Genomic DNA, 25194 nt, shown 5'->3' with positions numbered 1-25194 from the left:
CACTTCGAAGATAAATCTTGATAAAATACTAATTCAACAAAAAGAGCACTAAGAATTATTATGAACATCAAAAGGAATGACTCTGTTAAACATATTTTCCCCCGGCTAGGCATATTAACAATTCATGGACAATATATTAATGATGTTATAATGTGTTATAGAAAATCTACTGATTTTGAGCTAGGAAATAGTAAATCCCATTGTCATAACACTCGATCAGGAAGAATTGTTCAAATACAAAACTTGGAAATCTTTAATAGAGGACAACTTATATGGGTGATAGATACTTTAGCATGCTGCCCAGTAATTTGAAGTCTATAGAAAATATAAGATGTTTTGAAGCTCATCTGGAGGACTATATGGTGGTAATGTCTTTGTACTCCTTTCAGGAATTTGTTCAGGATTAATTTATGCGATTTCGACATTGACTGTATTTGTGTGTTGGTTTGTTGTTTTAATTTTCTCTGTTTAATGTGACAATATTCAATGTACTTGTACAATCATTTGATGAATAAATAAATATGATTGATTGATAGAGAAAAGAAAGCATAGAAAGATATCTCATCGTATAGGGCGTCTATGTTCCAAATTCCATTGTTAACTCAAGCCGATAGTCTTAGTAGTTCTTTCTGGTGGAGCTATGTGACGCTGGTAGTCTCTCATACTGTGCCGTTCTCACACTCTCACCCCACCAAAACAGTAATAATCGACAGTAGTCGACAGGAATCGGTTTGAATTAACAAACAATCAATCGGCAGGGAATTTTTAACATTAACGACCTATACCATGGAATTCTACTTATGCTACATCTACTTATGCTATATCTTTTCTCTGTCATTACTTCGTTCTAGTTCCTGGTTAGTGAGCAGTAGAGCAATACATTCTTAATACATTCTCCTGGAGCTACTCTTCTCCAGTAGTATGATGGGAATCTAGTGTCATACCCTCCTGGAGCTATTCTCCAGTAGTGTTTGGGAATCTGGTGCCATACCGTTGGATTTTCATTTAGGTTGGCAGCAGTTGCTTGGTGTGCGTGGGTGGGGCCCCACCCCTTCGTGCATCCGAGGGTGAGAAAGCTGCGGATCGATGAGACGTTCTCCCCCCACCACCATCCAACCCCTCATGCTCTGCAGGGTGGCAACCTGTTGCGTAACTACACCAGCTCCCGTTCCAGGGTTCCAAGTGCCGAAACGAGTATGATTTGGGTGGCTCCTGTACTCTCCTGACAACAACATGATACCCCCACTGGGCAATTAGACTAGTCACACAAGCATTGCTGGCTGAATTTTCATTCATTCATAGATTCCTGAGAGTTCAGATACAGATTCAAATACCGTTATTCATGTTTATATTATTTTGTCATATTATTTCAAGATGATTGATTGATTGATTTATTTTATTTCCTTTGCCAGGTCTGATGAGACATATGGCAAACATCAAATTACAGATATACATAAAAAAATCGAAATCACAGAGATAAAGAAGAAACAAGAATAATAATATAAATAGAGAATATTTTATAATGATAAAAAGCTCAAGAGACTATTAGAAAGAACATGTCGCCAAAGATAGAATAACTGATGATTATTATCCAAATTCAAATAGACAGAATGCAACAATGCACTAATATAATGAATACACCAGTAAGGAATTGTTGTAATGTTTCCAAAAATAGTATAGGTTCAGATTGGAATGATTAGGTTGGTAATACAGTTATATTAATAACATTGTTTTCAAAAGTCATATTTAATTTTTTGACTTGTGCGCTAAGGATAATCTCCATTAATCCATGAATTATTTGATTTGGATGAACAAAACCGGTTGTGTAATCGAATAAAAGTGAAGTGATTCTATATAATAAAACAATTGATTTGGAGGATAGTCCTGTAGCCTTTGAAATAAATAGATGAAGAATTATTTGATGGTCGACTGGTGAATTGTTTTTTTTTGAAAACATATCAGCTGTGATAAAGTGAAAACCTAATGGATTCTCAAAAGATAAGCTATGTGATTTGAAACAAATTATTTACTGTCGAGCCAATACTTGATTTAATCTATCTCGGTGGTACAAATTCCGGTTTATAATCAGAGATGAGATATTTAATGGCTTTGATTTTTACTTTAATTTTTACTGAAGTAGCTTTTCTAATAAAACATTTAAAAGTATTCATTACATAGTAGTAAGATTACTTAGTCAGAACAGAAATCTACTTCCAACCGTTGGAAGGTTTTGGATGCAAATTACGTCTTGGCTGTGGATTGAATTAAGTCGAGAGATTGGTAATCACTCCTTCTCAATAACTGATTATGATAGTAAATCATGGAAGTGTTAAGAAACAATAAGAGTTATTAAGTACCTCTTATTCTATCATTAGTATTTTTTCTATATTCGAAAAAATGTACTTAATTTTTCATTATCAACGTTTCCCTAAAGAAAAAAGCGAGTATCATGAAAATGATTTGATTTCGGAATAAATGATGACTTCTAAGATTTCTGCATGATTTTTCAGGATCTTTGAAGTGTTTAAAGAGTCCAATTGCAAGACTTCGGCTCTTTATCTAGTTGAAATTACTAGTTACAACAAGACCTATTGAAAGCAATAATACGAGTGAGATGGAAAATACTTTTTACTATGCTAATGAAAAGATAGTCAATCTGAGCACATATAGTTTGATTCTTCACAGATTGAAAAGTCATTATTATCAACAAGCAGAGAGCAAAGTTTATCACTTCTTTGACTGAAGTAGGTCAATTTCCTCTTCCTTAAAATGGAAAATTGAATAGGTTTATCTTTCATTAGGCTACTTTTCCAATCAAGGCGTCGACTAAATAATAAACCAATCTTTTTATATTGTTATTCACTCTTCTTTTTAGGGATAGTGATTATTAACACACAATAAACATTATCAAGTAACTTTTATTTTATTGCAACATAACTGGTTTCAGCTCTTCAAGAGCCATTTCCAAGTATAAATCATAATAATTTATTATTTCAAGAAGCAGGAAATACATGCGTTCGTCCAGGAAGGACCAGTTCAAAGTTCCGAGTTACGCACGGGAACAATCTGTGGAAAAATGATTTCCAATTTCCACAGCTCAATTCTGTGCTGCATATAGAGGAGAACAAAGTAAGACACGATTACTTCTCTATTTAGTCACGAGGAGCGCTAGTGCTGAAGTCGTTTAGCTGGTCCCCGTTCCATACTGTATTGCCCCTACCACGGTTCACTGTGTTATTATCTGCGATTTCCCCAGTCCCCAGCTCCAGCCACTGTCAAACTGCTCACAGATTTCTGTATCATTGCCAAGGTTTACCGGTTTTCAAATAAGACTGTTTGTTTTATTCCTATGCTAGTCGAATCCTTCCATAGTTGAAGCGGTCTTACTTCTGTGGCTGATCCAAAAATCTTCAAGCATTCCCAAGAAAAAACAGTACACTACCATGTCCATCATCGGAAAGGTTAGTTTTGATAAGAGCTCAATAGATCATAATATCAATAGCGCTCGAGCTACTTTTGAATATATTTTGTACTACATTGTAAACATTCTACATAATTTCCTCTCAAATACTTAAGATCTAAGTAACACGGTATTGCAGAATTCTATATCTTGCATTTTTCGTTTCTTTCCTTGATAAAATTTTGGGAGAGTTTTTTCTCATACCGGCAGAATCACTACGGTACCGTATAGCCTATGGTTGCAATAAAAATATCATTGTAAAACATTCTACTCATTTCATTACATCATGTCAGAAATTGTAAGAAGCTGTGAATTTTGTGTATGGGCTTTAGAGAAAAAACTTGTTTGATAGGATATTGCTTTTATTTTATGTTGGAATAATATTGAAAGTGATAGAGAAGCAGATAGACAATTTTATTATTTCTCGCTTGTTCTCTGAGCACATACTTGATGATACATGATACATTTTTCAATGGGAATATTGTGGAGAAATAAATCAGATCTATATTCAAAATAGTCCAATTATGCTCATGAAATAGAATATGCAGAGCTCCTTCAAGAGTTTTTTTTTACATTGATTTTTGAGAACATAATTATTCTAGTATCTTATCTTTTGTAAGAGAGATTATGAGCCAAACCTATCAATTTAAATATAAAATTCATCATAAGGCAGGTAATCATAAAAAATGAAAAATGAAAGTACTCTTCTTCAACAGATACATCCATACATATACATACATTTACATTATAGGCTACATGCACTTGAAAATTGCTTTGAATCTGTAACATGTCGAATAATAAAAATATCTGTTAAAAAGCAGGGTAATTTGATTCTTCACAGATTTAAAAGTCATTATTATCAACAAGCAGAGAGCAAAGTTTATCACTTCTTTGACTGAAGTAGGTCAATTTCCACTTCCTTGAATGGAAAATTGAATAGGTTTATCTTTCATTAGGCTACTTCTCCAATTAAGGCGTCGACTAAATAATAAACCAATCTTTTTATATTGTTATTCACTCTTCTTTTTAGGGATAGTGATTATTAACACACAATAAACATTATCAAGTAACTTTTATTTTATTGCAACATAACTGGTTTCAGCTCTTCAAGAGCCATTTCCAAGTATAAATCATAATAATTTATTATTTTCAAGAAGCAGGAAATACATGCGTTCATCCAGGAAGGACCAGTTCAAAGTTCCGAGTTACGCACGGGAACAGTCTGTGGAAAAATGATTTCCAATTTCCACAGCTCAATTCTGTGCTGCATATAGAGGAGAACAAAGTAAGACACGATTACTTCTCTATTTAGTCACGAGGAGCGCTAGTGCTGTAGTCGTTTAGCTGGTCCCCGTTCCATACTGTATTGCCCCTACCACGGTTCACTGTGTTATTATCTGCGATTTCCCCAGTCCCCAGCTCCAGCCACTGTCAAACTGCTCACAGATTTCTGTATCATTGCCAAGGTTTACCGGTTTTCAAATAAGACTGTTTGTTTTATTCCTATGCTAGTCGAATCCTTCCATAGTTGAAGCGGTCTTACTTCTGTGGCTGATCCAAAATCTTCAAGCATTCCCAAGAAAAAACAGTACACTACCATGTCCATCATCGGAAAGGTTAGTTTTGATAAGAGCTCAATAGATCATAATATCAATAGCGCTCGAGCTACTTTTGAATATATTTTGTACTACATTGTAAAACATTCTACATAATTTCCTCTCAAATACTTAAGATCTAAGTAACACGGTATTGCAGAATTCTATATCTTGCATTTTTCGTTTCTTTCTTGATAAAATTTTGGGAGAGTTTTTTCTCATACCGGCAGAATCACTACGGTACCGTATAGCCTTTGGTTGCAATAAAAATATCATTGTAAAACATTCTACTCATTTCATTACATCATGTCAGAAATTGTAAGAAGCTGTGAATTTTGTGTATGGGCTTTAGAGAAAAAACTTGTTTGATAGGATATTGCTTTTATTTTATGTTGGAATAATATTGAAAGTGATAGAGAAGCAGATAGACAATTTTATTATTTCTCGCTTGTTCTCTGAGCACATACTTGATGATACATGATACATTTCTCAATGGGAATATTGTGGAGAAATAAATCAGATCTATATTCAAAATAGTCCAATTATGCTCATGAAATAGAATATGCAGAGCTCCTTCAAGAGTTTTTTTTTACATTGATTTTTGAGAACATAATTATTCTAGTATCTTATCTTTTGTAAGAGAGATTATGAGCCAAACCTATCAATTTAAATATAAAATTCATCATAAGGCAGGTAATCATAAAAATTGAAAAATGAAAGTACTCTTCTTCAACAGATACATCCATACATATACATACATTATAGGCTACATGCACTTGAAAATTGCTTTGAATCTGTAACATGTCGAATAATAAAAATATCTGTTAAAAAGCAGGGTAATTGGATTTTTCAATTTTTATGTAAATAGAAGTAGCCCTAAACTAGAGAGCTAGACATTGATGAGTAGCAATTATATAGTTTAGCAATCATGAAGTGTTTCAATATCAATTATATTAGATAGTATAGACTTATTCAATAATTAATAATAAACTATTTATGATTTGTTTTCAGCCCGTCCTGTATTCATACTGGAGGAGCTCTTGTTCATGGAGGGTTAGAATAGGTAAGAATATAATTCACTCCCCTCCACTGGAGATTTATTTCGTTCCGTTACTTAATTATATAGAATCTATTGTTCAATGCTTGAATCAAATGTCTTCAATGTAGTCTAATAATAAGCTCTTCAGTAAAATATTATTACAAAATAACATGAGTATAAATGAAGCAGATCTACTATTGAAGAGAAAAAACCTTTTTTCGAGTAATACCTACTGTATTAAAATGAAGCAAACACCTACTGTATTAAAATGAAGCAGCAAACATTTCTCAAACTTTGTAATATTGGCATTCAACAGAATTGAGAGTTGTTTCTACAGAACTTTGATTCTAATTCATTGATCTCACGTGTGTTTATTTTTTATAACAAAAGTTTAATATCATTATGTGTATACACTTGTAGGTCTACACATATAATATTATTATCTAGAAGCTATCTATCATCAGTACAGTGTGCATGTCATTAACAGATTAACAGATTGTACTGTGTATACTGTACCATTTCAAAGTGTACAAATTTGGGATATAAAACCCTTCAATATGGTATGTGATGGTAGGCTCAACTCACACTTACGCGACTCAGGTCGAGAAGAGACTCGACTCTAGTCGAGAGCATGTTTCCGAATGGTGACTTCGCGGAGACTAGAATCGACTGGTCTGAGTGTCACCATTTGGTAGCACATGCTCTCGACTAGAGTCGAGTCTCTTCTCGACCTGAGTCGTGTAAGTGTGAGTTGAGCCTTACTTTTTTCTAATTAATATACACTCAAAAAGTGCTCTTTTCATACTCTTGTACTATATCTGTTGTATCTACTCCTCCTCTAAACACGGACCTGCTCCATATTAGCCTAGAGGAGTAATTTTCAGGGTAATGTATTGTAAAATGTACACTTTCTGAAATAAAATGAATTTGAATTGAAAACATACTTACAAACTTGTCTGATATTCACTCCCACATAATTTATTATGATTTCTTGATACTGAGTTGAACACTTTCAGACTAATCAACTTTTTTCCAGCCCTCAATTTGAAAGAAATTCCATATGACATAAAACCAGTGAGCCTTGTTAAGGGTGGAGGGGAGCAGCACTGCAATGAATTCAGAGAGATCAATCCAATGGAACAGGTGCCTGCCCTACAAATTGATGGCCACACACTTATTGAATCTGTGAGTATTATTTATTCTTCAACATTTGAATCATCAAAATATATAGGCTAAAATTGTCTTTTTTCCTTTAGGGCAACTTTTGAATATAAATAAAATTTGAAATAAAATTTTGTAAAGAGTACTTACATTTCTATTTTTATTTATATACAGGTCTACTATTATTAATTATTATCAGACGAAAATCCCAAGTTAAATGCTGTAAACCTCGCCGAAGACTTCTGCTACTGTAAAATCACAGGATTAAGGCCCGCCGCAAAGTAGACCCACGCTACTGTAATCCACGAAAATCAAACCACTCCGTGGGATGTTTTGTAAACCATTGCTAGGCTTTTCCAGACATCTGTGTAATACATGCAATGAATAATCCACTTGTCAGCTAATTGATTATGATGGTTTACAAAACATCCCACGGCGTGGGTTGCTTTTCGTGGGTCTACTTTGCGGCGGGCCTAACAGCTAGATGGAAATTCGATGAGATTTCTCATCGATTTCCATCTTATTATGATTTGATTATGGCATCTCTAGCCTACTATAAAATTATAGGATTACACTACTTCTAATAGTAATTTTGGTCAACTTGGGAAATGAATCTAGATAGATTAAAAAGAGTCACATGTCATAATAAGACATTAGAGCTGGCTAAAGCTGCGTTTACACCAAAGTTATTAACAAAATGTTTATTTTTCCGTCCTTATAGATTCCATTAGATTGAACGGAACTTGACAAACACATATGTTCATCATGTGTATGATAAGTTATGTTCAATCTAATAGGATCTATTAGGACAGAGAAATAAACATTTTGATAATAACTTTGGTGTAAACGCAGCTTCGTGAACTGGATTACAGTAGAGTAAGCTCAAAGTAATTTAAGATTTATTTTGGCTGTTGAGAATGAACTTGAAACTCACATATCTTAATAAGACACCAATTTGTTAGTTGGCCAACAATAGAGTAGCCTCGAGGTAATTTAAGATTCATTCTGGCTGTTAGGAAAATGAATTTGAAATTGTGGATTCTTCATTACTTAATCATAGTAGGCCCATAGATTAACAGCCGAAGTAATCATTCTTGATTGAAATATTAACCTACTCCTCTTTATCCTGGTTTATTCGCATATGATTTAGATCATCTTATTGCAATTTGCAAAACCTCTCCCCAATTGGAGAAACTTATATTTAGCTGTGTGAATGTGAATTTAATTGCTTGTTATTTGATAGAGAGTTGCTGTTTTAATTCCCTTGGGGAAGATTTTTCCCCAAAAATTAAATTGTTGCATCTTTCAAAGTCATAATCAAAATTTTCCATCCAATTTTACACTATGATGTTTTCCCATTATTCAATTGATGAATCAGTTTTATTTTGCAGATACTTGCTATGAATTATTTTAGGAATAGTTCTGGAAAATTTATCTATTCCTGTTCCACGTATCCTCTGTATTATTATTAGTACTAAATTTATACATAATAGTTTATAGATAAGTTACTTTCAATGGATTTCTTGAGAGTCTATTCCTCACAATTAAAGTTAACATATAAATTTCTATTATCGAATAGTTTAATGACAGGAGAAAAATTAATAATCATTCCTGTGATTTTGTTTTTGGTCTTCAAATAATATCATCAAACCACATATACGTAACGTAATGTAAATATATTCGGCTGGATATATATTTTCCATTTTTGCAGCTAAATATAATGCATTACCTGGAGGAAACACGACCACAGAGAGCTCTTATGCCACAAGATGTTCATAAAAGGGCGAAGGTGAGTTAAATATATGAGCATAGTAATTACCGTATCTGAAGAACCAATGCTTCTAATATTTTTTTTAACTTTCATCTCAAGTTTATACTTTGTGGAATTCATTGAAAACTATTCTGGTTATACATTGATATTGGTTGTAGTAGATTAATTATAAAAACTATCATATTATATCATTGTATAGGCCAGAACCAGCATAATATTTATTACAATCAAGATGGATAAATAAATCTTATTTCGTTTCCATCTCTTGTGAGAGAGCATGCAAAGATTGACGACTTTAGATTATAATTGACAAATCCTTATACCCCTTTCATAGGTGGTCAGTGGGATGAAAAATGAAATGAAAAAATAAATTATATGAAAAAGCAACAACGGGAATTTATGTTGAACACATTATTCCATTATCACAATATATACAGTATAAGATGAATATTTTCAAGAATTTGGTATAAATTCGTCAATGATTCTCAGCATAGATTTATTCTGAAATATCTACTGAATTAAAATTAACATTATTTATAACAAATAGGTACCTGATTGCTGATTTTATATTATTGTCAATACAGTATGAAATACGTACTTTTCGAAGACAAGTTTTCAAATAACCTGGTTTACAGTATGGAATAATAGTTTTATCTGTATCAAACAAAACTGTTTTCTCATGTTGTTTTTGACTACCGTATCTATAAGTTAGTTTTAAACTAGGAGTGAAAATGATATGCAGCTCTGATTGAATTATTCCTAAATAGTAGGTATTTTTGGTATCACAAAAAGGGGTCTATTCCATATTCTTTTTATCCAATCTTAATATATTGAAAGTTGGGTTATACTATAATTGAAGTGGATATAGGTTATTACTTCTCATGATTTTCAATTAACATTCTTTGGAACAAAGGTGAATACTGTGAAATAATATTTGTTATACAAATATGCACTACCTACTACGCAAAAGTAAGTAGGCCCTTCTGCTAATAAAATTATGAGACAGAACCTAATACACTAGATGGAAGATATGAATGTAATAAATAAGGCATCTCCTGATTACGGTACTCATTAACAACGCACAACGTCAAACCTCTTGACCTTTATACTTATATATTAATAACAACCACTAATATCATGATCATTATGAGATAATATTCTTCCTCTATTTCAGGTGAGGGAGATCTGTGAGGTAATTGCAACTGGAGTCCAACCCCTCCAAAATCTCACAGTTCTAATCTATGTTGGCGAAGAGAAAAAGAAAGAATGGGCCCAACACTGGATCACACGAGGGTTAAGAGGTGATGAACGAATAATAATTGGCATACAATATTACATGATATTTTTTATTGTGGATGATGCCCACATGAGCTTCCAGCTTGTGCTTGGGTAATGAGAAGTGCGTGAGGGATTCTATGAGAAAACTCATGAAATTTAAAATAACATTATATGAAATCACTCGTGAGTGATGATTTCATGATGATCAAATAATAATCATGCATTTTTGTTTTGTTTTCTGCAAATTGTTCAATTTAGTAAATGACAGCAAATAATGATAATGACCAAGAATATACTTCTTTGTGACCATATTTATCGTGGTCTCAGATGACTGAAATAAAAAAAGCATCTTCTTGAAATGTAGGAAATCAGGGCTACTTATTGTTTTTATATTATATTATTTTTATTTTTACTTGTAGAATAGAATTATAGTACCCTTTTAGGAGATAATAGGATAATATAAATCATAACAACTAGTTTCAGTAGTGCTCACACCATCTTCAGGTTATAAAACGTTTATTTGAAATTTATTTTATAACATGGAGATGGTCCAAACACTGAAATTAGTTGTTATAATAATTTATATTAGGTATTTTATCATTTTGAAAATGGGTATACTATAATTCAATTTTATAAAAAAATAATTTACTCAGCTTATTTGACTCACTATATTTTTTCTCTCCTAGTGATTAATCAATGATAGAATTCACTTGTTGAATTTACAATATGATAATTATACGAGTAATAATAGTAGTCTATTCATTTTTATACCTTTTGATGATAGTTTAGAGTTTATGTTTAATTTCTAAATTACTGGACCAAAATATCAGTGAGAATATATTTTCAAAAAGGTTACTATAATTCTATTTTATACAAAGTAATTTATGCAGCACGGTAGCTCATTTTACTCGTCAATATATTTTTTCTTTCCCAGTGAATTATCGATGATAGAGTCCACTTGTTCAATTTACAAGATGATGATTGTACGAGTGATAATATTTGTATGATCATTAATTTTACTATCACACATATAGGTCTTTTCATTTTTATACCTTCTTGATGATAGTTCAGAGTTTATTTTGAATCACTAAATTACCGGACCAAAAAATCAGTGAAAATATATTTCCAGAAAATTGTATAACTATATTATCAGTATGCAGAAATGTTATCAGTAGAATATGTAGGTGCTTTATATACGAATTAAGATGAAAATAGTAAATGTAATAAACAAATTGAGGGAAAAGAGTAGGGCAGTGAATACAAATGATGATAGTAACATGTAAATTCTTTTTTTATTGCGTGAAATTGATAATACAAAATAATATTGAAAAGCACGGGCTAACAAGAGCAGAATTAAATAATATGAGCTTATTGAAATAGCCTACTAACTATCCTAAGTGCTTTTTCATAATGATTATGATAAAGACAGGTAGGTCATGTAAAGAAATCGTACTACAAGCTTAAAATTAAGAATCTTATTATTACTACTCTATAGACTACAAGTCAAAACATTGCTCTGTTGGAATTGAACTCACAAGAGAACGAAGGACTTTATCAAATTATTATCTATATGGTGTCACTGCACTGAGATTTAAAGTTCAAAGTTGATCCAACTCTCCAAGAGGATGTGTTATATAACAGCTGCAGATGTGTGAATAAGTTTTCAAAAAGCAACATTATAGTAAATGGGCTTTTACAATATTTACATATAATTTTTTGTTTTACCTTTTAACTTCTTCATCGACTGGTCGAACCGGTTCAGATCTTGAAGTAAACAACTCAATGTGAATCCATATGCTAATACGATATAACACATTTATTTGAGAACTGCTTGACAAAAGTTCTAAGTTGACAAACTAGGTCTACCTAGTCCTCTCTCGGTGGATTGTTTACTGAAATGCATGATTTGATTATTTATAAATTTAGTTTTTTCTAATAAATCCCTCCATCTATGACAAACTGAAGGCATTTGGAAGATATTAGAATTATTTAATTCCGGAATAAGTCTTACAAATTGTATTCACTTATTAAGATCATAGAGAACAGATAGTATAAGATAGCACTTGAAATAGTTTATGATATTTTATCTCTATTCTACGATACAGTATGGACCCTCCTTAGTTATCAATTAGCCTAGATAAAATATATATTATTATCATTATATATGATTGGGACACTGCTCCTAAAAAAAATACTATATTTACAACTAGTCCATCATTTTTCCAATAACTTACGCCTTGAACAGTCTCCCGTATCGAGTTTCTGTCCGTGGAGTAAATAGGCTACTCAAATCAACATAATTCACTGTTTTCATAAGATTGAATTTTTTAAGGAGGCTATCAATTGTTCTGTTGCAGTTTCTTTGAATATTGTTGTTAATTCTGATGGTGATCACGATACCTATAGCTTTAGAATTTTGTATCTAGCATATAGTTGTCTATTTATCAATTTTTGAATGAAAATTATAAATTATTATTTTTTGTACAAAGTGTAGGTAGGTCTACTACACAAACCCAAACTGTGATATACTTAGCCTAGCTACATATAATTTATTTAAAAACGTTTCTATGATAGCATTTGAAAAGTTTTGTTATTTACATACAGTATATTATAAGTTATATCTTACAATAATCCTATATTTTCTAGCTGTTGAAAAGCTGCTATCATCTTGTGCTGGCAAATATTGTGTAGGAGATGAATTGACTTTGGCTGATTGCTGTCTAGTTCCACAAGTTTTCAATGCTCGAAGGTGAGTAGGTCTACAACATTCAATCAAATTAACTGCAAAAATGATAAATTATTCAGATCATATAAATATGCTCAATAATTAAAGTATTGTTGAACAGGAGGTAAGCCAGTTACACATACATATAGATTTTTGGACGTAGGGTACAGTACAATTTTTGCCGTTCTTATGAGTTCTATCAGATTAAACGGAGCTTGACAAACATATAATCTGTTTGACATCACCTGTAGAATCTTATAGAATTTGTAAGAACGGAAGAAATCGTACGTCCAAAAATCGATGAGTTTGTAACTAGCAGTAGTTACCCACACACTTTAAAAGGCAAACGATTGACCACATAGTGAAAGAGTGCCCAATCACGGCCTTTGGAGGAGGAACAGGAAGAAGATTTATTGATGGCAACTACAGATTCAATAGCCTATCTTAATGGACTGGATATATGCATTTGAATAAATTGTTTTAGTTACCAGTTTTTTTTAGTTTATGTTCGTTTTTTATGTTTATTCTTATATCTTGAGACAAGGGATCATTCCCATATTATGATCCTGAAGAAGTGAAGATGGAATACTGATTGATGTCTTGGAAGCCATATACTAAATGAATAAATAAATACCCACACACTAGACTTGTATGATAGGTAAGCTCCTTTACAAATTCATAGATCTATTTCAATTGTATAAGCAATTCTTTCAATAATATTTTTAACTATGAGTTTTAAAGTAGCATAATGATATTAAACTCAAATTCTTAAACACATAATATGGAGTAAAAGTGAAAAGTGCAGTTAGCATTACTACTAATTATTGTTATAAACTCAGTTCCTTTTTCCCTTCATAAGTGCTGTTTCAAAATTTAATTTTGGAATCATTAGTAGAAAAGAATTGAATAAATGAACGGATATGCAACAAAGTAACATTTTTATCCCGCAATATTGGAAAGTTTTTCCCCAATGTCGCGATAATAACATCAAATTTAATCATATCGCTAAATATCATCATGGAACTTGATGTTTTCTACAATGCTTGCCAATGTTTGTCTGTTACTTGAATCATCAGGCTACAAGACTTGAAACGTTTAAGAAAAAGGCTCTTGAAATTCAGGATTCGAAAAAAATCATTGAAATCATCATTACAAACGGTCTCCAGGGCCGTGTTTCTAAAGATTACAAGTAATGTTTCAGCTGAGTGTGTTTTACTGAAACAATTTCAAATCAAACCAAATAAGATAATCTTTATTCACAAAATAAAAAATACAGCAACTGAGACAAAAATATGCATACAGTAGTGAATATTCCCCACAAAGACAAGTCTTGGGTGTGGGGAATGAGTTCTGTGAACTGCATTATTGAAACAATAACAGTTAAAGATTTTTAAAATAAATAATAAAACAATAGAATTGGTAAAATAAAGTAAATCCGAATAAATAAAATAAAAAAGTGTCTTTGAAGGATGCGGAGAGCACTCAAATCTATTGACCTTAGATTCCTGTAGTACTGAAAAATACTCTTACATTATATATTTTAATGTAATATAGGTTTTAATAAAAAAAATTCTAATTAGTAGAGATTTGAGTGGAATATTTTTGTTTTTAATTAGTTTTTAAAAATCAAAATTCAAAATTTTTAGTTTAGTCATTAGTTTTGAAGTGGAAATTGGACTTTTTGAAGTGAAAGTGAAATCTTAACCTTATTCTTTTTCGAAACTTTTATTTGTAAAAATTTGGGAGAAGACAGTTTTGGGCTATGCCTGTTGTCTTCACCCAATCATATTATATTTATTATAATTATGATTTCTAATTGTCAATGAAATAAATAAATAAATAATAACACGATCGTAGGTCGTAGGTCGAGCATTCTGATTGGATTCTTTATTACCGTTTATAGTCTACCTACAATAAAATACTTTTCTGTCGCTTCAAAAATTTTTGTTCGCTATTTTTAGTCTGTCGTATTGAATCGCCAAAAATTATTGACAGTTTTTTTTGTAGTTGAAAAGTTGATATTGTGGTAAGTATTCATATTGAATGAAAAGGACTAAGAAATTGTAAAAAAACACAGATTTATTTTGATACTTAGAAAGACCGGTTTCGGTTTAAGATCTGACATCGGCTTAGAAAGACCTGAGTTTATCAGAGATTGACAATGGTGTAATAACCGAAACCGGTCTTTCTAAGTATCAATAAATCTGTGGTTTTTTGACAATTTCTTAGTCTTTTTCATTCAATTATCATCAGGTTTAGCCTAGGTATCATTATTATGAAGAATTCATGTCACTGAAATTGGAAATGATTGAAACAATAAATTGGAATGACATTTATTGATGAGGAAAGATGAATTTGTTGATATGTTTCATTCTTGGGCTTATTATTCCCATTCAATTCTTCCTTCCTCATCAATAATTGTTCAAGCTTTTCTTCTTATAGGTATTGTGATTTTCCTGTATACATTGATTTAGGAAGAAGTGGGAGGCTTGAGACATTTTTCATGTTTTATGTCATAAATTATTCTAAATTGAAAAATTGAACTGTTCATCCATTGGATTATCTCCAATAAACCTTCGAATATCATTTGTGCATTTTCTGCCTGTTATAAGAACTGTTCCTTCTATTCAATATGTACCATCATGATGTTTTTTGTTTCAAGGCTTTTCCAACAGGGGAGACTTGAGACTGAATTGAATAATAGCCTACCTTAAGGAGGTTTGAGACACTAATCGAAATCACAAAAAACTCAATCTCCATAAAAACTGAGATATTTATTGGAAGGGATTGAAGTCACTCGATCACTGACATTATCACTAGTTCACTCATGATCACTCGATCAGTGACAATGCCTCACATCTATTTATAGTCCATCAAAATATGAATTAATATATCAACTCAGTCCTTCTTCAAAAAATACAATAGGCATATTTTTTTGGGTCTATGGAGAATTCAACTATTTTTTGCAATTTATCGCAATCTCAATTTTCTTACTAGAATTTTATTTTTAGCCCGAAAAATAATTATGATTACCGTTATCTGAGATTGAATAAGGAAGAAGTCACTACTTGTATAGCCTACCTACATATCAGTAACCTTTTTATTCTCAGTAACATCATTAACGACCTTCAGGATAACAACTATATTGTTCATTTGAGGCTGTGTCTCAAGCATCCCTTAATCAATTGTTACAAGCCTCTCTTGAGTACAACATTTTTAATCGCATTAATTGAATTTTTATCCTGAAACTACAAGGAAACTATAGTGAGGTCCACGTTATAATGACAGTATTTGTTCAACTTTGGTTTTGCTATCCTTATGCCTATCATTCGACAAAGCCGGTGGTACTATCCTTTTCTAGGTCCACAACGATGCCAATTATGTTTTTTATAGTGTAGAAATATAATTAATTAATGCAGAGAATCGGCATCGCTATTCTCCTATCTTTATCCACTGCCATTATAAAGTGGCCTCACTATAGATCATTAACTGCATTTTACATGCCTTAATTTGTAAATCTGGTGTCTATGCAATACAAATAGAAATCAGTCTATAAATATTATCAGGACCTTATAATCACACTTGTAGATATATTGCATCGATTGCTTCCTAAGCATCAATTGTCATACCAAAGAAACCATAAATCAATTTAAAAATTATAATCGAAGAAGTAAATAGTCTTAATATTTGTCTATAGGTAGCCAGCCAGCAATGAACCGAGAACCCCCATTTGAATTGAAAATCCAGAGGTACAGCACTCACTGCCTAATAAAACCTCCTTCTGTCTCAAGCCTCCCACTTTTCCCATATCATACACAAAAAAATATATTTGGTAGCCTACCTTTTATACATTTATTTTTTATCCTTACATAGCATGTTAAGAAATTTCAAGTCATTTGTGCTTTTTATTTATGTAGGTGATTCAAAAAAGACTTTACAACTTTGACAATTTATGTAAGTCTTATTAAAAAAGGTACAGAGCTTGTTTTGGTGACGTTTTAAAGGAAAACACTTCAAGTTTTTTACCTCAAACTAAAGATGTTCTATGTGACTTCCGTTAGTTATCATACAGACATCCCATCGATTGTCGATCTCTTCCCAGAAATCAGTGGATTGGCCGTAATGCGCCAATTGCATGGCCCCTCGTTCCCCAGACTTAACACCGCTGGATTTTTTCTTGTGGAGTTTCATAAAAGATATGGAATCTTTCACCCCCTTTGCCAGCCACTCTACCTGAACTTAGAGCAAGGATTTGCGCTGATGTTGAGCAAGTTACACCTCAAATACTTGTGCGAGTCTGGGAAGAAATCGACTATTGATGGGATGTCTTCAGGATAACCAACGGAAGTCACATAGAACTCCTTTAGTTTAAGGTAAACAAATTTTAAGTGTTTTCCCTTAAAACAACACCAAAACCAGCTCAACCATTTAAGGCCATTTAAGCTGCATTTAACCATTTAAGACCATTTAACCAGCTCAATCATTTAAAACCATTTGTACCTTGTTTAATAAGATTTACATAAATTTTCAAAGTTGTAAAGTCCTTTTTTAATCACCCGGTACATTTAAGCTGCGTTTACACCGGAGTTAATAACACAAGTTTTTAACATTTTTGTTATCAACTAATGTTAATTACAAAAGTTAATAACATCATGTTGAGTTGCGTTTACATCGGAGTTGATAACATGAGTTATTAATAAAAAGTTGTCAACTTGACTGAATCGACAAAAAATTCTCTTCAAAAAAGTTGATAACTTGTTTTTTCAACAGAAAATCCCTTGTTATTAACAAGATTTATGTTATCCATCGAGAGTCGGTAACTTTTGTTAATAACAGGCTACTATCTTCCCCGCAACCCCTTCGCCCACCATCCCTACCCTACAACTACAGCTGTTCCCTAATAACTACAGCTGCAGACAAAACACGTGACAAAATTATTAACTTTTGTTGGTAACAAAACTAGTAGCGAAAAGAAAATGTTATTAACTTATGTTGAAAACTTTTGTTTTAAACTCTGGTGTAAACGCATTATAATTTATTTACATTAGATCAAATGAAGATCATCATTTTAATGAACACACATATGTTTCAATTCAAATTTGAAGACAATTTTTTGCTTTTTATTCCGGCTGTTATATCATATGAATAGTCTCGTTGAATAAAATCATATGAAAGCCAATTATATTGATAACAAGATCTTGTTAATAACAAGGAACTTTCTGTTAGAAACATCAGTTATTAACTTTGTCAAGAGTAATTTTTGACGATTCAGTCACGTTAATAACTTTTTGTTGATAACTCGTGTTATTAACTCCGGTGTAAACGCAGCTTAAAACATGGAAGTTAACAGTAATATACTGTATTTATGATAGAGTTATTTTCTTCTGAATTTTTCCTTAAAAAAAAAACTCAAATATCGGAATATTTTGACCAACCGAATAGGATCATGTACCAATTGATTAGTATAATTGGATGAGTTGTACTGTATATTCATTGTATGTTGCTGGATTTCCCAATGGTGTAATGATGTTCCAGGTTCCACGTGGACCTACGGCCGTTCCCGATCACACTACGAATAGACCGCGAACTGGAGAACCACCCTGCATTCCGTGCTGCACACCCCTCCAGCCAGCCCGACTGTCCACCGGAAGCGACCAAATGAAAAACCGGAAGTGGCCGGAAGCGGACAATGTCACAGCGGGCCTTATTATTCTGATCCCATCTTACCAGACTACTGATGTGTGCTGTATGAACGATGCTGTATGTAGTGCTCAGTGAAATTATAGAGTAAAGATACCGTTACTTGTAGGTAGTAATCATTTACTGGTGAAATAGAGTAAGTTGTTACCCCCATGGATACTCTTTGAGATAGATCTTTATTTGAGTTCAGTGCTGATACAATGGATGACTATGTGAACGGTTCCGGATTCAAAAGATGCTATCCATTATCTTATGAAAGATTTGACTGTTATCCTCCTTGGACCTTCTCATGAAACTCATAGAGTAGGTATTATTAACTGATTTCCGGTTTCTAGAACACTTACTTATTGGATCTAATAATGGATCATTAAACCTATAGAACCAAATCTATGTAATAGTTCATTAAATTTTCAATAATTTTCCCAGGAACTTAGCCTAGATATTCAAGAAAAACAAAACTAAAAAAAATAACCAATGTAAAGAAGATTTCAAAATTCATGAGAATAGTGTAGTTGAGAATAATCCCATATAGTACCTTTTTTAAAAACTTTTTACATAAAATAACGTTTTTTTTTTTTGAGAAGGTTACTACTGGATTATTTTTCAACTATAAATTATTATTATTAACTAACAAATCTAGTAGCCCTAATTAAATACGTTAGAAGGAAATTATGTAGCTTACCTGTATCAATTATTGTATTGATGAATGATGAATAATTCTGAGTTATTTACGTTTTTCTATTATAATGACTATTGATCCCAACAAAAAATATATGAGGAAGGATCAGTTACCTAATGCATTGAATAATAACCTATTCAGAAGTATGGGTCTCCGTGGATGGTGGATATAGATAAATAATGTCTCCTTGGCTCCAAGTTGGAGGGAAGCTCACCAATCTATCAAATTTACAATCAATATTATTATAATAGTAAAAAGAGGTTTTCCAGGATTTTATAAATGAGTCTGTACCCAATCTTATAAAGTTTGTTGAATGAGAATTGATATTGTGAAATTTTACCATAATTGAAAAAAAACACAGTTATATTTTGTCACATCCACATTCATTATATACATTATTAATATAGGACTGTATAAATAATTCCTGTAGTAATGTCTGATAAATATGGATGTGAAAAATAGAACTGTGTTTTTTAAAATATTTTAAAGTATAAAAAAAGAATGATTGAACTCTCTTCTGTTAATTAGGTCCATGCTCTGTTCGATTTGAAGGGGAGAGTCATAGGCAAACTTGAATAATCTTCATTTTGTTCGTTTCTTATGAATTTGTGATTATGGTGAAAGATATGATAAACATTTTTCTAATATAGAAATAATAGTAAAGTGATTAGTAAATTGAATTACAAATTAATATATTCACAATAGGGTACGGTAAGCTATTAAATTATGTAAGATTTTAGAACAACCGACAATGGCAGGCTACACTTCTACTACCGGTACAGATCGAATGATCAGTCATTCTGTAAACAAGCAAGACAATTGAAATATGTGTATCTAGGAAAATGTGGAATAAGTAGTCTATAGTGTGATAGTTTTGTACAAAAGTAATCGAGTAATTGTAATGACTTATAATATCTGGTACTTTAGTACTGTAATTCTGTAAGGAATAGGGCTATATCAACTTCTGTGGAAAAATTGATTTGATTTGGCTCTGTAACTGGGGATATTTGTCTCACTACCGTAGCTATTTTATGAATAGCTAGAGAAATATATTTGAAAATATTATTATAACATCACAAAATATCAATAGAAGAGCATTAATGCTTCCTTTTCAATATCATGAAGCTATTGAAACTTGAACCAAAATTTTTGTTGATATCATCCAAAAATTGACTGTGGTTGAGTACCTGATTCAATAGCTAAAAAAATGTTTATGCTTGTGATATTATACAGAACTTGAATAATAAAGTTGATTAAACATCATATTGTTGAAATATCATTCAATGAAACTTGTTGTTTTTGTTATGGTTTTCTCATTGTTATAATTATATACGTTCATTGACATACCGTAGGCTAATCGAATATTGATTACTGATGAACAAATTTTTGAAGTACCTAGCCTACGACATGCTTGCATAAAATTAATACTGTTTATTTATTATAATGCAGAATTTTTCTCCAAGTAGACAGTAGCTATTACAAATTATATATTGTACAGTTAAATAGTATTATTAGTTGATTAATTGTATAAGTGAATAGTGTAATTAATAGATAGAATAGTATAGTGCATAAGTAGGTAAAAATGAAAGTTCAAACGATTAAAGCTGCTCATAAATTAATGACATCAAATTGGCTCTGCCTCAATATTTATAGTAGATTCAAAAAGCTAAACACATGCAATAGCAACAAATTTTTCTAAGAATAAAATTAGAAGAGCTTTGTATTACCCGTAGTAAAAGTAAAAGGATCTGTTGATAAACATAAAATATAAATTATAATGTACGGTATCATAGAGTAACTACTTTTTACAAGCAGATTTATAGTACATTATTTGTATCAGCTTTCAATCATTGATAATTATATAACCAGGCAATGTCATTGCAAATGTCCTGAAAAACCTCAAATGAGTTAAGTTAATTCATTCAGGTTTTTTGTTATCAGTTTTTTTCTAAATAGTGAAGTATTCAACTTATTCATGTGAAGTAGGCTATGTAGGGCTACTCAATATTAAAATTGTCAAAGTATTGTTGATAATAATATTATTAACCAAGCTGAATAACCATTGGTGCAATCCTTTGGTTTCAATATTATTCTTTTAGTAATTATAGCCTGCACTACCTACAAATTTATTCATTCTGAAAGTATGTTTGCTTACTTGGGCGAATTGAACTTTGGATTTCAATGTCTCCAACTCTCCATGGTAGCTAATAATTAAAAACTTCTAATTTTCACAAGTAATTTCCGACTGCATATAGCCTAAACCTTTAATTTTAGGCCTACTCATCATTGCGAATATTCAACCAAGGCACAGTTTAGTATAATATAGTAAATAAGTTAGTTGATTGTGTTATTCCAGGTTGGAATTGTTGAAGTGATAATCAAACTGAAGATAATAAAAACTAGTAATTTCAGAGAAACAATACATATAGCTTTTTTTATTTCGTCTCCTCTACATACATATTTGAAATGAAAATTTATCAAAACGTAAATTCATCAATATTGAAAGGTCATGAAAATAATATTTGTGAATGCATTCTTCCACTTGAAGTAAAATTCAATAATTAGTTAAGTTAAAAATGTTTTTTTTTCAACTGCTCAGTTTCCCTACCTTCCAAGGCATACTTTCAAGAAATACTATCATATTGCAGTTGAGTTGAAATGTAATATTTTTCAAATTTGAAGAAATTGCTTTATGTTATTTTTTATTCAATTTGGAATTTGAAATAGAAAGTGTTCCTAATTACTGGCAATGTATTGAAATTGTTTGAGAGCTATTTGAGTGATAGACACTTCATGGTTAACCTAGGGGGCAATCACAGTGGGTTATATAAATGTGACAATTTTGGAGTTCCGCAGGGAAGCATTTTAGGTCCCATTTTGTATAATATTTATGTAAATTCAATTTCCAAAGTAATCAGACATTGAGAAGTATTAATGTATGCTGACGATACAGCTCTGATTGTTGGACATAAGAATTTAAAGTGGCTGAACAATTAATATACAGTTTGAGTACAACAGAATTCTGAAATGGTCCCATGACAGAAATCTCATAATCAACAGGAAAAAAACTGTACTAATGCACTTTAAATCTCCACATCTAAGATGCAACGTAAATGCAACTGTATTAAGCAACGACTGTCATTGCCTTCATGCGAATGCTTCTCAGATCTGCAATTGTCCGTCTCTAACTTTAGTAAATAGTACCCGTTACCCTGACATTATAATCAATAGCAGCCTGAGATGGTGTCCTCACATAGACTACATTCCAAATAAACTTCAAGCACTCAACGCAAAAGTATTTTATTTGCATAAAAATATCACCCCTGACTGCCTATATCTGATATATAGTACTTGATGGAACCAATAATTAGATATGACATTGAATCATGGGGAAGTGCAGCCGATTATCTTTTATCTAGAGTTGAACGAACACGATTAAGAACATTAAAATGTATAACTACCAGAATTCCTTATGTTAACAATATTGATCCATACAACCCACGTAGCTTACAAATATTCTATCATACCTTATCGCCCAAACATTTCTATCTTTCCACAATTGTAATACTCCACAAAGAAAATTTATACTACAGACTCCTTGCTCCTCCCTCACCCTACAATTTAAGATCTCCGTCAATATATGTAGTACCCAGATTCAATAATATTTATGGTAGAAGATCCCTACATCATGTCATTCCCTACTTATTTAACAGACTACCTCCAAATATTCGTGATTACTCTAAGAAGGATGTAATGTTGTATCTCAATAATAACAGCACAATCAATTTATAAAACTAATAATATTACAAACGTACACATAATTTAAGAATCGTCAAGTTGAAAAAATCTGGTGTGGTACACTCACACAACTTTCCTTGCACATTGAACTGTAAGCCTCATTCTCAAACGAGAATAATTGAGGGGAATAACATCATGACAATTATTGGCGGCAACATATTATTTGCAACTACGATCAGACTACTGTATATGTGTTGTATTATTACATTTTTTCTCGATTGGAATCGAATCTTCAATTCGAGATCTATAAAACTTATAGTAAATATCAGAGTAATCGATATACGGACAACTTTTTGACTGAGAATTTATCATAAATAATATTGTGTTGCTTGTTCCATGGTATCACCGAAAAAACAAACTCTGTAAGGGTCCGGATCACAGAGACAAGTTCTCACAGAGACGTATGTTTTTTGAACGATATTAGTGTCACAGAGACAAGTTTCATAGGAACAAGTCGTTTTTATAATGGCAGTCTCACAGGAACAAGTTCCCACAGAGACAAGTTGAGTCTCACAGAGACAAGGTAGTCTCACAGAGAGAAGGTGAGTCTCACAGAGACAAGGTCGTTTCACTGGAACAAGTAGTGTCAGTGGAACAAGAAGAGGGGTAGAGTCCCATTCGAACAAGTGTAGTGTCACAGAGACAAGGTCTGTCTCACAGGAACAAGGTTGGTGTGGTGTGTTGCCCCACATGAAGATGAAGGCATTCAATTCGCTCTAATAATTGGATGTCATCTGTTTTTATAATATATACATATATATTATGGTGACATGAATAGAATAGAATGACTGCCTTTATTTTTCTTAGAAAGCGAAGTTAGGCGCAGTCGACCCTCTCTTACACTCAACTCTCTATCAAGGATTATAACATACGAAAAATAATACAACAATAATATGATTAAAAACAAACAATAGTTAAGTTATCTACTTATTTAAAATAATAACAAATTTTAAATTATTGAAAAGAAAGAGAAAAATGACATTGAAAAATAATACATACAATGCTGAATGATAGTATTTTCTGATACTTCATCACTGTTAGATTTCGTCTCATGTTTTAGCCAGTCTTATGGTCGTCCATCTTGTTTTTGTAGCATTTGAATCTACCGCTGCTACAGTCCGCCGACAACTTTCTCATGTGTCATGCGATCTCTGACGTCACAGTTTCATTGATCGCTTGATCGATAGTAGCGCTAGTTGTCGTCTGCTTCTTTCAATGTTTTCTAGTTTAATATTCGTCTATAAGTATTTTGAATTGTATTTTCATTGTTTTTTGAACCTCCTTTGGTATACTTCACACAGTCACTTCAACCTCAACACCTTCAGTTCGCTTAATATCAATTTATATGTTCACTTCATTCGTAGAGTTTGTGCTCATGACTGCCGTGGACGTCATGTTTCCGCTATTTGGGCAGTTCCTGTTTCGTCAACCAGCAAGCAAGAAGGGTCACTTCTTTTGTACAGTCATACGATGTAACATCTCAATTTAACGCGTCCATCTTTGGAAAACTTTATCCATTTTCATCATTCATTATGTCCTAGTTTGTGTGCTTATTCAAGAACCATTCAACGCATTTTTCATCAGTGAACGTTTTCACACCATATTTTCTATGAATTTAACTTACCTTTCGGACTTTTCTACTAAGCGTCCTTTTTGCAATTCACGCCATGCTTTCTGCGTACAACGTTTTTCAATTATTCATCACATTATTTTTATGAACTGTAAGTAATTTCAACATATTCCACATGAACTTTCAACAATCCTCAATATGAACTTTTGATTTATTATTTATCACTTCAATTTTACTGAGCATCAGTACACTTTTTAGCGGTTACATTCATTCATCTTGTATGCTCATAGGAGATACATTTTTTCAACTTGGGAAGTCTTGTGCAGTGCAGCTTACCTTATTCAATATTCAACTCAGGAAATTTGCGCAAGTGCAGTTTGCCTTTCATTGTCAACCGCTACTCATTTTAGCTACCCAG

The 25194-nt window shown here is 32.1% G+C and overlaps 1 protein-coding gene across 2 annotated transcripts; it reads left to right on the top strand.

Moving 5' to 3' along the window:
* Positions 1-3170: 3170 nt before the first annotated feature.
* LOC111057772 (probable maleylacetoacetate isomerase 2) lies at positions 3171-21830 on the top strand. 2 transcript variants are annotated; one of them, XM_039426283.1, is made up of 7 exons: positions 3171-3461; positions 6067-6118; positions 7131-7279; positions 8967-9044; positions 10201-10327; positions 12951-13053; positions 18565-21830. In XM_039426283.1, exons 1-7 carry the CDS (start codon positions 3444-3446, stop codon positions 18689-18691), a joined length of 654 nt encoding a protein of 217 aa, XP_039282217.1. In that variant the 5' UTR covers positions 3171-3443; the 3' UTR covers positions 18692-21830. The 2 variants fall into 2 exon arrangements, with proteins under 2 accessions (XP_039282217.1, XP_022200933.2); XM_022345241.2 differs by lacking the exon at positions 3171-3461 and adding an exon at positions 4776-5076.
* The last annotated feature ends 3364 nt before the right edge of the window (positions 21831-25194 follow it).

The sequence above is a fragment of the Nilaparvata lugens genome, chromosome 4 (assembly GCF_014356525.2).
Source record: "Nilaparvata lugens isolate BPH chromosome 4, ASM1435652v1, whole genome shotgun sequence".
Lineage (NCBI taxonomy): Eukaryota > Metazoa > Arthropoda > Insecta > Hemiptera > Delphacidae > Nilaparvata > Nilaparvata lugens.
This window is presented reverse-complemented; position numbering and strand designations above follow the sequence as displayed.

Bases quoted from the DNA above. Each gene is read 5' to 3' on its own strand.
- LOC111057772 (XM_039426283.1), top strand. The intron at 10,328-12,950 runs GTGATGAACGAA...TATATTTTCTAG, and splicing joins GATCACACGAGGGTTAAGAG to CTGTTGAAAAGCTGCTATCA. The intron at 13,054-18,564 runs GTGAGTAGGTCT...ATGATGTTCCAG, and splicing joins CAAGTTTTCAATGCTCGAAG to GTTCCACGTGGACCTACGGC.